Here is a 13,748-nt window from a genome sequence, read left to right on the forward strand (position 1 = left end):
ACTGGCCAGACTATAAACTCAGCAGTCATGCTTAGGCAGCGAAGCTGTCTGCTGTCTCCGGGTACACTCCCAAAGCCTTCCTCAGGGAGTCTGTCTGATCTCTGCAGGCAAGATTGGCATTTTCGTTTACAAATGAGAAAAGGCAGGTTAAGGGTGGAGACCCCTGGCAGAGTGTTCTCCCAGCATGCACTTAGCCCTGGGTCCCGTCCCAAGCAGCACATAAACCAGGTATGGCAGTGCGTGCCCGTGATCCCAGCTCTTGGGGGGGGGGGGGGGCAGAGGAACCAGAAGGTGAGGCCATCCTCTGCTATACAGAGAGTTCAAATCTGGTGATACCGAGTAAAACAAAACCCAAACCATGACTTCATGCTTCTTTTTCTTCTGATTTCTAGTTTCTAGAAAAATAACCCAAACTAAGCGTCCCTCTTTTGGACATCTAGAGGTTTGCAAGAAACAGTCCTAAGGAGGGCTAGGAGGGAAAAATCAAGCGATGACGACCACCAGGCTCGTTCCCCAATGGAACGAGTTTATGCATCTCGTGAATGAAGCCATTCAAAAGAGCAAGGTAAGAAAGGCGTACGTCTTTAGGGCTTTAATGTGCTCTTAGCTGACCTCTACCTACACGATGGTGATAAGCACTCCACAGGAGCAAGAAATGGGGCAGACAGTTAGGGCAGTTGTCACCTCATCTGGGGGGGGGAGGCACGTTTCCAAATAATTCTATAGACATGATAATAGTGGGACATAATGATGGTGGGACATGAACATTTTGGGATGTTTATTTTGGGATGGTCCGAGGAGGCCACCCCCCCACCCTCACCCCGTGGGAAGGGAAACTTTCTGAAAGGGAAGAGTGTTTTAGTCACAGTTCTGTGGCTGGGAAGAGACACTGTGACTAAGACAACCCTTATAAAAGGAAGCATTTCACTGGGGGCCTGCTTCCAGTTTTAGAGGGTGAGCTGCCTCCGGTCATTACGGCCAGCAGCAGCAGGCGGAGAGAGAGACTGGGCCTGGCATGGACTTTTGAAACACCTCCTCCGAGAAGGACACACCTCCTAATCCTTCCCAAATAGTTCAGCTGGTGACGAGGCACGAAATATATGAGCTTCTAGGAACCACACAGAGAGTAAGGCACCAGAGAGAGCATTTGCTAACCTCAGCCGGCGAGGCTGGCTCTGCATGAACGGACCCCAAGCACACGGTCCGGGCTCATGTCCCAGCTCTGTGGACATGTGTTGCACTGTCCTCGGCCAGATAAGGCGTCCAAAAAGTCTCATTTGTACAAGTATAGTGTTTTGTTTTTGGAAACAGGGTTTCTCTGTGTAGCCCTGGCTGTTCTGAAACTCGTAGATGAAGCTGGCCTCAAACTCACAGAGATCCAGCTACCCCTGCCTCCCTGAGTGATGGAACCACAGGCATTATTTTTACTGTATGTATGATGTTTTGCCTCAGTGTGCATGTGGTGCCTGTGCTGGGCAGAAGAGGTCATTGGATCCCCTGGAACTGGAGTTACGGTGTGGGCGCTGGGAGCTGAAACCAGGCTCTCTGCAAGAACGACCAGTGTTCTTAGCTGTTGAGCTGTCTCTCCAGTCCCTCAGTTATATCGCTTTTTTCTTTAGTAATTCTAAGCTATGCTGACTTTTGGGGTGTCCTGTTGCATCGTCTGGCCCTCACATAATATGCTTGTTTGAGTAGGCTGTTCAATGTTGTGTTCTTTCTGGCCCGTGTACCTTTTAGACACGGAGATGTTAGAGGATGGGTGTGGCTAGATACGCCCACAGAAGAACACTATAGAACCTGGTCGTCAACCTGCTCGTCCAGAGCCTGTACAAGTGTGGTGCCATTGCGTGCTGGGGATTTCTCACATGCTTTTACAGTGTGTCCTATGTTACATGTGAGGGGAACAGGAGTTAGGAGGGGGAAGGGGGCATGTACTCTAGTTTGCTTTCTCTTGCTGTGATAAAACCTTGATCAAATGGAAATTGGGGAAGAAAGGATCATTTCATCATACAGGGTATCACTAGGGGAAGCCAAGGCAGGGGCTGGAGGTAGGCTGTTTAAGCAGCAACCAGCAGTGGATAAACACTGGCTTGCTCGCTCTGATTTGCTCAGTTAGCTTTTTCACACAGCCCGCCTGCCTGGGAATGTTCCACCCTCGTTGGGCTGGGCCCTGACACATCAATTAGCAACCAAGAACCTGCACTCTAGACACACCTACTGGCAAATCTGACTGAGGCAACACTTTGACGGGCTCTCTCTCTTTCCAGGCATGTAAAATTGACAACCAAGATCAGCATCACAGTATACGTTAGCAAAATGCTGCAATCTCACCCTTTTTTAAAAATATGTTAGTGCCTAAGCCTCAGTTTACATCATTTCTCTCCCCCAGAACCTCACAGAGATTGCAAAGAATGAAGTAGTTGTGTTGAGTGACCGAGCCAAAATACTGTTCAAAGAAACTTATTCTCAGACCATGCCGATTGTATGCCATTACTTCATTGAAGCCCACTTCTTTGCTGCCCTCTCCTGGGTGTCATCCTATACAAAAGAAATCCTGGTAAGACCACTTCCCTGTTTCCCATTTTCTCCTCCGAGGGCCTTCTAGCCCTCAACCCAGACTATCAAAGGAAGAGCCACCCCTTGAATGAATAGGGCCCACACTCAAGATTTCCCTTCATGCTTCTTCCACTCACATTCTTCTCTTTGTGTAGGCTTGGTGATTTCCCTAAAGCACATTAAGTTAGTGAGGGAACGAAAGGCTTCCTTCCTCTACCCTCTTCCCCACTCCCCAGAAAGCAAAAGCTAGTCTTCTGATACCTCCTTAGCAAAACAAGCCAGGAGACTGGAGTGCCCGGATGTGACATCCCTGCCACCCCAGGCTGGGTGGCCCTTCCATGTCAGGAGGACCAGGACTTCCAAGCCAGCCTGCGTTACAAAGCAAGACCCAGTCATAAATAAATAGCCAGGCGGTGGTGGTACATGCCTTTAACCCCAGCACTTGGGAGGTAAAGACAGGTGGATGGCTGAGTTCGAGGCCAGCCTGGGCTACAGAGTGAGTTCCAGGGAAACACAGAGAAAACCTGTCACAGAAAAAACAAAATAAGTAAATAATTAAATAGAAGAAGAAGAAGAAGGAGAAGAAAGAAGAGGAAGAAGAAGGTGGAGGAGCAGGAGGAGAAGGAGGAGGAGGAGGAGGAGAGAGCCATCAGGTCCTTATAGTAAATTTTAAGCCAGCCAGGGCTATGTGAAGGAGGAGGAGAGGGAAGAGTGGATAGCTGAATCTTCGGCTCTTTTCTTCTCTATTGTCTCTTACTTTTCTCTTACAGGCTGTGGTGTGGATGAAGAATGAAAATGATGGCATGGTTGAAAGGAAAACCTTCCCGATGAATGAGCAGCTGCCTCCCATCAAGCTGCTCGTCCACGCGGGCTCCTTTCATGTCATTGTGGCCTACTGTGGCGACATGATCTTGAGGCTCTTTGGGGATCATTTCAGGGCATTCCAACCCCTGAGTACTGTGCCCTGTCGCTTTGATATCAGCTGTCTCTGCTTTGATCCAGTCACAGGGCTGCTTCTGGCTGGCACCCTGGGGGCGGTGGTCAGCTGGGTCATTGAACAGAAAGGCAAGGGCCTCCAAATGACTCAGATATTTTCCATACCCGGTGATGAGCTGGTCCAAAAGATTGTTCAGAGTGGCCCCAACAACCAGCTCGTTGCCCTGTGTGAAACTGCGCTGAGAGTCCTTGAATACAAATACGGCCGGCTGGAGGAGGCGCAGAAGTTCATAGCCACTAGCAGCGGCTCTCCCATCACCTGCTGTTTCACTAGCCTCGAGAGGAACCTCATCTATGCTGGAAACAAGAGCGGGCATGTTCACGTATGGAAAGTAGGCGTAAGCCAGGCCCTCCACAGCTTCAGGGCCCACCCCTCCCCAGTGATCTGTGTGCACGGCCGGGCAGAGGCCCACACCCTGCTAACGGCTTGCAAGGAAGGCGTCATCAAGGAGTGGAACCTCACCTCGGGGACCCTGCTCCGGCAGCTGGTCCTCACGGAGGAGCTCTGGGACCTCCAGTTCATCGACAGCAGCACTTTCTTCTGCCAGACAGCTCAGAACTTCACCTTGCGCCACCTGCCCTGCTTCTACAGCCTCTTCAACATCTGCGGCTCCGCCCCGCAGCAGCTGAGCCGGATCCGCTGCAAGGACAGCTGCTACCGGATCCTGTGCGCCACCGAGGACGGCCTGCTGCGCTTCGTGTCCCCCGTCACGGGGGACCTCCTCATGCTCACCTGGCCTCTGAAGATCCTCGACCGGGCTGTGGACTGGGCCTACGACCCGAATAAGGAGGAGCTCGTGGTGGCAACGGGGACCTCGCAGGTGCTGGTGTTTGACACGACCCGAAATCCCTGCCCGGTCAAGTACCTCCTGTGTGCCTCACCAGATGACCACGACTTCATCCAGTGCCTGGCGTATGGGAACTTCTACCTGGGGCGGGGGCTGGAGGGGCTGGTATTCTCTGGGCATCAGAGCGGCATGGTGAAAGTGCTCTCCCAGCACAGCTGCGCCAGAGTTGAGAAAGTCATGCACTATGGGGCTGTGCTGGCTATGTCCGCCCTCTACGGGGGGCTCCTGAGCAGCCGGGAAAACTCTCTGCTTTGTTCCTACGGGATGGACGACTACATACAACTGTCGGAAACCGTGTTCACTGGGGCCAGACTACAGTTTCGGACCTTGGCTAGCATTCTTAGCAGCTGTCCCCTCAGACACCTGGTCCTCTTACCAAGGGCTGTAGGCGCCATCACAGACACCAACTGCCTACGGCTCTGGAAGTTCCGTGACTTTCTGTCCTTCGGGTCGGATCAGGGCACCCGATTCATCGAGACACTGCCTCTACACCAGTGTCCCATCGTCAGCTTCGACGTCTGCTTGCCCTTGAGTCTCTTTGCCACCAGAGGGTCTGATGGCTCCGTCCGCCTCTGGGACTTCCACGGTAGACTTCTAGCCATGCTGGACTCATCCCTGTACTTTGGCCCAGTCTGCTTTCTGAATGACCGGGCTGACCTGCTGATTACCTTCAACCAGGGTATTTATCTGGTGCCCTGTTTGAAACTGCTCCCCCCAATCACGCTTACTCACCTCACCCTTATGAGCATAACAGATGACATGGTAGAAATCCCCAAACCTTTCTCGCCAAGCTTCTTCCTCTCTTTTGAGACCATATTTGTGCCTAAGTATACCTACCAAGATTACCGGAAACAGGAGCTGGAAGGCCTGGCGAGCCTCGTAAATAAGCGGGCCATTGCCTTCGACAATAATGTGCCCCACGTCGTAGAAGAAGAATACGACGGGGCCACCATGCTGCTGAGTGTCTGCGAGGAGGACATTCTGGAGGAAACTGACGTGGATGCGGGTAGCAGGAAACCCCAAGGTCATTATGCGGCTCCTCCTCAGTTACAGTTGACTGCCTGGGACGGGCTCAACCCCTACCACATACTGCGATGCTATTTTGGTCATGGGAGGAAATGGCTTCTTGCTCCTGATTGCTATATTCCCAACTCGGTGATCCGTGCCCGTCTCTGGCCAGAAGGCACCCCGGTATTCCTACAGTGCAGACTGCACCCACCCCAACGGCCTCTGGACTGGGAAAAGAGTCCGTCGTTCTTCTGGAAGAGAAAGAAAAGAGCGACCAGTATTGTAGACAAAGAGGACGAAGGCTTCCTGAAAAAGAGGTTGACTAAGGATATCACTTACAGCGTCCTTGTAGACGCAGCGAACCGCAGCTGGCTGGGGAAAAAGATGAGCGAAGTGGCCATCAACAGCATGGTGGAGGCCATCCTGAACATCATGTGCAGCACCAACCCGCTGAAGTACCAGTGCTGCATCGGAGCGCTGGGACAGATCTTCGCCTCGTACCAGGTGTCCGCAACTCTGCGCGCCGAGACAGCCCACCGCCTGCTGGACGACACATCGCACTCCAACCCGCAGGTCCGGGAACTGGCCTGGGAAGGGGTGAAGCGTCTCGGGATGCTCAGTCACCTCTTTGCCTTGCCTCTGGCCCAGGGATTAATAGACAAGGACCAAAGGGTAAGGGAGAAAGCCCTAGTCTTAATGCCTGAGACTGGAATCGATTCAAAGACCTCACTCTTAAACCTGCTGCAGAAACCAGACCTTTTCCGGGATTTGCAGTGAGTCGCTTGTGCCTACTTTGATTCCATACCAGCAGCTGATCCTCCTACTCTAAGCTTTCCCTCCCTCCTCCTCCTCCTCCTCCTCCTTCTTGATAGCTCTTTCTCCCTGATGATTATCACCCTCATGCCTACAGTTTCCCCCTCCCCCGTTCCGAGTATATCTCTGATGACCTCAGCATGGCCTCAGCTTCTCCGTGTCTTTCCCTAGCCCCTGTGTCTCCTAACCTCTCGAAACCCCAGCTCGCATTTGCTCTCTCCATCGGCGGCTTCTGCTGTGCAGCACGCTCTTGCCGTTGCTCTGGCTTCCGTGTCTGACACTGTCCTTCTCTGCCCCTCTGCCACATCCTTTGTTTGCGCTGTGGCAGCTCTTCCTTTCCTGTTCTCCACTTGTGCATTATTCAACAAAGTTTTTTCTTTCCTTGACTTTCATAGGCAAGAGATGATTGGGGAGGAGTCCCTGGACAACCTTCTGGGGATGCGGCCCGCGGACATTCAGATCCTCATAGCTCAAATAGAGAGGCGATTAAGTGAAAATCTGGGGATGACCGGAGTAGATAGGAAGCTGGAGGCTTTTTCCAAGCTCCCAGGGGCCTCTGCACCTAGTAAGGCCTTTGTAGCCATCCCAATTCCTGAAGAACCTGAAGTCAAGACCAGCAAAAGCCAAAAACGGGTCCGGGCAGTGAGCAAAAAACATGGTATGTATGAGGCAACTGGGCACATGTTTTGGGTACCTAAGAGAAAAGCCAGTTAGGACCAGAGAGGGTCCTGAGATACGAGATAGGAAGACGAATGAAGTGCTTGAGTCAGAGAAGAGGACTGTCCTAGGAGACATCCACATAGACCACAGACTCTGGAGGACCTCAAGGTCCTTTCCCCACCCCCACCTCGGATAAGAAGGCACAGCCTAGGAGCACACCTACCAAGGAGAATGTCAAAAGCACAAAGACAGCTCTTTAGTACAAGTTCCATTCCCCACCATGCCTTCCTCACCTCCATATCTTGATTTTTCCACCAGCCCGGAAATTAATGCGAGTTTTCAGAAAGGCTAAAGAGTTGGCTAAAGAGAAGAAACGAGAGGAGAGTGATGCAGGTGAAGCTGAAACTGTCCGCTCCAGTTCTTCAGCCACCACCTCCAGAGCCTCTGAAATTACAGAGACAGATATTTTAAAGGATCGTATTTCTGTGGCCATGAGGTTGAGGAAAAGGGCGAAAATCCCAGAAAAGAAAGCTCCCAAACTCATCAAGCACAAGAAGAAGAAGAAGGAAGGGGAAGAAGAAGAAGTGTACGCCACCGAGGAGCCTGCAGCCGAGCCTTCTCGTTCGAGGAGAAGGCTCAAGGCTTCCGGGCGGGGCGTTGGGGGAGCTCCCGGTAGGGCTCTCCCTGCAGAAAATGCATGGCGGGACGATCTGTGCCGGCTTGTGAACCTGAGGATGGCCGGTTCCGAAACAGGGATAATGACAGATCTAAATGATGAGCTAGTGGCTACTGCTAAGGAGATGCTGATGGGCAAGTATCCCAGCTGGGAAATCTTTAAGGACATCTGCCCCTTCCTGAAGGATGAGCCTCAGGACACTAAGGCGGGAATACCCCGGCAAAAGGAAAGACCAACTACAGGCAGAACAATTAGAGACCATATGGTTGTCAAGGGTGAGAGAGAGATGCCAGAGACTGCAGAAGAAAAGTTCCGAGGAGAAAAGGAAGTGACTCCCAAAAAGGACAAAGTTGCTTCCTTAGAACCAGGTGATGTAGACAGAGTGCGAAAACTCAAGAAGGAGGAGAAGAAAGCTAAGAAGAAGGCGAAGTTGGAAAAAATGAAAGAAGATAAAATGAGGACAGTCTCTGAAGAGGAAGAAGAAGAAGAAGAAGAAGAAGAAGAAAGAGAAGGAGAAAGAAAAAGAAAAAGAAAAAGGAGAGAAAGAAAAAGAGAAAGAGAAGGGGAAGGAGAAAGAGAAAGAAAAGGAAAAAGAAAAGGAGAAAGAAAAGGAGAAAAAGGAGAAAGAAAAGGAAAAAGAAAAGGAGAAAAAGAAAGAAAAGGAGAAGAAAGAGAAGAAGAAGAAAGAGAAGGAGAAAGAGAAAGAGAAAGAGAAAGAGAAAGAGAAAGAGAAAGACTACGAGAAGAGCTGGCTATGATTCTGAGATCAGAGAAAATAGCCAAGCAAAAGGAGGTGGTGGAAAGGGTCGAATCGGAAGAAAAAGCAGAGGAGGAAGACAGAAAGATGTCTTGGGAAGAGTGGAAGACGTCCTGGAATGAGTGGCAAGAACTCCAACGTCAAAAGACAGTACCTTGGGAGAACTGGAAGAAGACATGGGACAGGAAGTATTTCAGAGAACGGGAGAGGTTCAGGGCTGGAGAGAAGCTGCTGAAGAGTGAGGAGGGCAAGAAGAAGCTGACATGGGACGAGTGGAAACAGATCTGGGAAGACGTCATGTCGAAGGTCCAAACTGAGGAGACACTGGGTTTGGGGGAAACAGTGTCTGTAGAATCAGAGAAGGAAAAGACAGAGCCTCTCACAGCAATGCAGAAACAGATGCTAGAAATACAGAGACAGGCCAGGTTAGAGTGGAAACAAGCGCGATCTGAAAGGGAACGAGCCAAAGAGCAGAGATTGCTAGCACAAGAAGAGGAGAAACTTGCACAAGAAGAGAAAAAGCTAGCCCAGGAAGAGATGAAACTGGCCCAAGAATATGTGAAAAGGGCTTGGGCATATGAGAAAGTGGCCCACCTGGACGTAGCCCTCGGTGAGAAACAGGAGCGCCTGGCCAGAGAAGAGGAAATTCTAAGCAAAGGAGCAGAGCAACTGGCTCAGAAAAAAAGGAAACTGGCCAGAGAGATGGAGAAACTGTCTCACGAGGAAGAAAAAAATGCAAAGAAAAGGGAGAAAATGGCTGCGGTACAAGCAATGTTGGCCCAAAAAATGGAAACCGTGATCCAAAAGGAACAGAGTCTTATCCTGAAAGAAAAGGAGCTGAAAGAAGCAGCAAAGAGGATAGAGTGGGAAATCAGGGAGCTAGCTTGGAAAGAAGATGAACTGAATGAGGAAGAGGAAAGGCTGGCTCAGAGATGGGAGAAACTGGCTAAAAAGGAGATGAAGTTGGCCTGGCAGGAGGAGCATCTGGCCATGGAGGAGCGGATGCTGGCCCAGGAGGAAAAACTGCTGATTAAGGATGAGGAAGCACTGGCCCAGAAGGAAGAGAGACTGCCAGAAGAAGAGAAGAGACTGCAGCTGAGGAGGGCGAGACTGAGAGAGAGGAAGGAGAACCTGGCCAAGGCGAAGGAGATTCTGGCCCAGAAAATGAAGGAACTCGAAGAAAAGAAGCAAAGACTCTCTGAGGATGAAAAAACTCTAGCCTCGGAAAAGCACATCCTCTCTCTGGAAAAAGAAAGGCTGGCTGAGAGGGGGATGGCTCTCAGTAAGAGCGAAGAAAAAATTCTCCAGGAAAAAGAGCAAGTACAGAATGTAAAAAGCAAACTGGAGGAGTACAGGCAGAAACTGGAAAACTTATATGCGAAGCTGGAGGAGGACAAGGGGCTCCTCATGGAGAGGAGAGCGAAGCTGGTTGAAGTAGAGAAGGAAGTGGAACAGGAAGAGATGCTTCTGGCGGAAAAACAAGGGAACTTAGCCCAGGAGAAAATGAAGCTATCCGATGAAATCCAGATGGTAATACAGAGAAGCAAACTTTTCAGAGAGGAGACTGAGATTGCTGAAGAAGGGACGGCCTTGATGGGCGAAATGGAGAAGGTGGTGAAGGAGAAGATGAAGCTGGAAGAGGAGGAAAAGCTCTCTAGAAGAGGGACAGAAGAGATCTCACAGCAGAAAAGACTCTCAATATCCATGCTAGACATGATGAAGAAGAGAATATCCCTGGAGGAGAAGATCCTAACCTACGAAGACAGACTGTTGGCCACAGAGGAAATGAACGCTGCCAGGCAGGGTCTGGAGCTTGTCAGAGGCGAGAGAATACATGCCCAGGAAGAGAGGAAATTAGCCAAAGCCGTAAGCAAACTGCAGAAGGAGATAAGTGTTTCCAAGGTGCTATCCCTGAGGAAAAGGTCCTTGAAGGAGCTTCAAAAGCTGGTCATCAAAGAAAAGGCAATGACCCAGAAAGAAAGAAAGATGACAAAGTTAAAGCGGACACTGTTTGATAAGGAGGTCGAACTAGGTATGGAGGAGGAAAGGCTTGACATGAAGGAGCTAGATGCTTCTGAAGAACAGCCAGAAGTCATCAAGGATGAGAGGAAACTAGCTAAGAGTGAGAGAGATGTGGCCGAGGAAATGAGAAAACTGAGACGCCAAGAGCAAATAGTTGCTAAGGAAGAACGTGAGTTTGACTGGACGCTTGTGGTGTTGCCAGATGATCAGGAAGACATCGAGATAGGCCCTGAGGAAGGCCCCGAGTCAGAGGAGGAAACCGAAGACTATAGAAAATCGTGGAAGAGGAGAGAAGGGCTGACAGAGCCTCTTTCTGGAGTGGAAAGGTTTCGCAGTATATTTAAACGGGTACAACGTAAAGAGGGCTTTTCTCATGTAGTCAAACGCCTGGTAAGTGAAGTCCAGAGAGAGAGTTTGTCTGAAGATGAAAGGGAAGAGGAGGAGAAGAAGTTGAAAGAGCAGGAGAGGAAGGAGACAGAAGAACGGGAAGAAGAGAAGAAAACAGAGAAGAAGGTAGAAAAGAGAAAAAAGAAGGAAAGAAAGGTAGTTCAGGAAAAGAAAGAAGAGGAGGAGATAGAAAAGGAAGAGAAAAAGATGGAAAAGAAGGTGCACGAGGAGGAAGAGGAGAAGGAGAAAGTGGAGGAGGAAGAAGAGGAGAAGAAAGTGGAGGAGGAAGAAGAGGAGAAGAAAGTGGAGGAGGAAGAAGAGGAGAAGAAAGTGGAGGAGGAGGAGGAGGAGGAAGTGGAGGAGGAAGAGGAGGAGGAGAAAGTGGAGGAGGAAGAGGAGGAGGAGGAGAAAGTGGAGGAGGAAGAGGAGGAGGAGAAAGTGGAGGAGGAAGAGGAGGAGGAGGAGAAAGTGGAGGAGGAAGAGGAGGAGGAGAAAGTGGAGGAGGAGGAGGAGGAAGAGGAGGAGGAGGAGAAAGTGGAGGAGGAAGAGGAGGAGGAGGAGAAAGTGGAGGAGGAAGAGGAGGAAGAGAAAGTGGAGGAGGAAGAGGAGGAAGAGAAAGTGGAGGAGGAAGAGGAGAAAGTGGAGGAGGAAGAGGAGAAAGTGGAGGAGGAAGAGGAGAAAGTGGAGGAGGAAGAGGAGAAAGTGGAGGAGGAAGAGGAGAAAGTGGAGGAGGAAGAGGAGAAAGTGGAGGAGGAAGAGGAGGAAGAGGAGGAAGAGGAGGAAGAGGAGGAAGAAGAGGAGGAGGAAGAAGAGGAGGGGGAAAAGGAGGAGGAAGAGGAAGAGGAAAAGGAGGGGGAAATGGAGGAGGAAAAGGAAGAGGAAGAGACTAAAAAGATCATGGGTCAGGAAGAGATAGAAAGAGTGAGTGAAAGAAAAGAGAAAAAAGTGAGACGTTTAGTGGAAGAAGCAAGGAAGAAAAAGGTGGTATTAAAAAGAGAAAAGCCTAAAGTACAGAAAGAAAGACGTAAGGTACCACCAAGAAAGAAAGTGTTCCCTCCCATTGGACTAGGAATCACTGAGCTCAGAGGGGGCATTATAAAGCTGGCATCACGAGAAACGCTTCCTTGGAAACCAAGCCCAGCATTTGAGGAGGTGGAAAAGAAGAGACCATTTCTACTAGAAGAAAAACAAATGTTCAGGGAAGAAATGCCCAGAGCATTTGAGAGATCCAAGAAATCCCTAAAGACAAAGATGACGGATAAAGAGAGGCAACTGTTGGAGAAAGGTGAGCTGGGACCTCTGGACATTCTGGATGCGATGGCAGAGTACGAAAAGCCAGCAGCGTTAAAACCGTTCACAACTCAAATGGTCACACAGGCCCTGGACGCCCACAGACTCCACAAAACGTCACAAGCCAGGAAGTGGCTTTTTCAGCACCATCCTCCCCGGGTGGGAAAAACAGTGGGCCCGCTGCCCCTGCCTGAGATCTTGACAGAGGTGCAGCGATCAGAATCAGGCATCTCCATCTCAGAGATAGAGTGGCTCCATCGCGTCTTGAAACAGATGGCGGCGGGAGAAGAACTTCCCAGAGACCACTTCCACAGACTGTGTGGGCTCCTCAAGGACCTCACCTCAACGGGTGACCTGGAGTGGCTGCACCTGGCAGTCCTTGAAGCCATTGTGCACCGTCACAAGCAGATTGTGGACTCTCGGAGCACAGTGACTCCAAAACCTAGCAGGGAACCCATGAGCCCCAAACATCTGAAAGTGATTCCTCCCATAAAGGGAAAGGAAAAGGAAAGCTGGCTGAAACCTTCAGCTGTCCCCGCACCAGGGTCCCCATTAGCTACCAAAAGGGTTGCAGACCCAAAGGCTAGATCCTGGCATCTTCTCGGAGAACCATACAGAAGTGCCCGGCTGCAGCAGTTATCCAGTGCTCTTGAGGAGATGGAGACACAGTCTTTTGATCCTACCACGAGAGAGCTTTTGGCCAGTGTCCATTCTTCAGTAAACGAGCAGACCCTGGCACTAATGCTTCAAAGAGACTTAGGGGATCTTAAAGGTAAAAGCAGGTATCCCAAACTGCCTAAGCTGGAGAAAAGGCCTATCTCCCCCCAAAAGGAAGAGGTGCCTCCATGGGAGACGTTTGTGGCACTCTACTATGTTTTGCGGATGCTACAGCAGCGGCATGCCGAAGACAGGGCTGCCTGGATGGAAAACTTTTACCAGCTCATGGACCTGTACCAGGTTAAGTCCCCCCGAATCCAGAGGCTGCTGCTGGACCTGCTGCTGACACAAGTGCCTCAGGCCCGAGAAATTGTCTCTGAAAAGACTCTGAAGGCCGTGGAGCTGGTGCCTGGGGAGCGGCTGTTGTACTGTCTGGTCTGTGGTAGCTCCCACGCCCCCTACATCGCTGTGGAGCTCCGGGGCGTCGTGCCCCTCCCTGAACAGAATAACGTGCAGACCATTCGTCCCAAAGGCATCGCCAACTATGGGATCCTGGAGCTTGCCTGGAAGAGCCTGCCCCAAGCCGATACGCACCTCATCAAGAGAGCCCCTCATGTTACTGTTCCCACGCCCTAGCTAGGGCCTGCCGAAGGTCAGGAGTTTTCATTCTCCACTGGAGAAGAGCCTGGCCATCAGGAGCTAGACCTTCATCTTGAGGGCCCACACAGAGGTGGAGCAAGGTCAAAGTTGTTCGCTTTTTCCTACCCAGCTCTAGAAGCCGGTTCCCGTGTGTGGAATAGAGAAGGTTCTCGTTTGCAACAAACTTTGATGTGTCCCTTCAACCCACATGTTGTCTCTCTGCTGTCACCAGGGAAGCCAGTCGTGTGTTTGAGAGTGGGAAAACCCTGTTAGAGGTGAGGAAGCCAAAGAGCCTTCCATTGTCCTCTTCCTTTCTCACCTTCCACAGTTTATCCTAAATAATAGAGGAAAGTAAATTCTTGGCACAAAATTAAAAGATGCTTGTGTTACTATGACAAGTATTGATAATTATAAGCAAAGGTGAAATTTAAACTTAGGC

The 13,748-nt window shown here is 50.5% G+C and overlaps 1 protein-coding gene across 1 annotated transcript; it reads left to right on the forward strand.

Annotated features, from left to right (window-relative positions):
* The first annotated feature begins 490 nt into the window (after window positions 1-490).
* Wdr87 (WD repeat domain 87) lies at window positions 491-13,529 on the forward strand. The gene is made up of 8 exons (XM_060366321.1): window positions 491-565; window positions 2,390-2,557; window positions 3,327-6,181; window positions 6,617-6,879; window positions 7,200-7,986; window positions 8,293-10,783; window positions 11,066-11,341; window positions 11,699-13,529. The coding sequence occupies exons 1-8, from the start codon at window positions 491-493 to the stop codon at window positions 13,304-13,306; spliced, it is 8,523 nt and encodes a 2,840-aa protein (XP_060222304.1). The 3' UTR covers window positions 13,307-13,529.
* The last annotated feature ends 219 nt before the right edge of the window (window positions 13,530-13,748 follow it).

The sequence above is a fragment of the Meriones unguiculatus genome, chromosome 14 (genome assembly GCF_030254825.1).
Source record: "Meriones unguiculatus strain TT.TT164.6M chromosome 14, Bangor_MerUng_6.1, whole genome shotgun sequence".
Lineage (NCBI taxonomy): Eukaryota > Metazoa > Chordata > Mammalia > Rodentia > Muridae > Meriones > Meriones unguiculatus.

Excerpts from the sequence above, each read along its gene's own strand:
- Wdr87 (XM_060366321.1), top strand. The coding sequence starts at position 491 with ATGACGACCACCAGGCTCGTTCCCCAATGGAACGAGTTTATGCATCTC. Across the intron at positions 2,558-3,326 it reads CCTATACAAAAGAAATCCTG|GCTGTGGTGTGGATGAAGAA; the intron begins GTAAGACCACTT and ends TTTCTCTTACAG. Across the intron at positions 10,784-11,065 it reads AAAGGGAAGAGGAGGAGAAG|GAGGAGGAGGAAGTGGAGGA; the intron begins AAGTTGAAAGAG and ends GTGGAGGAGGAG.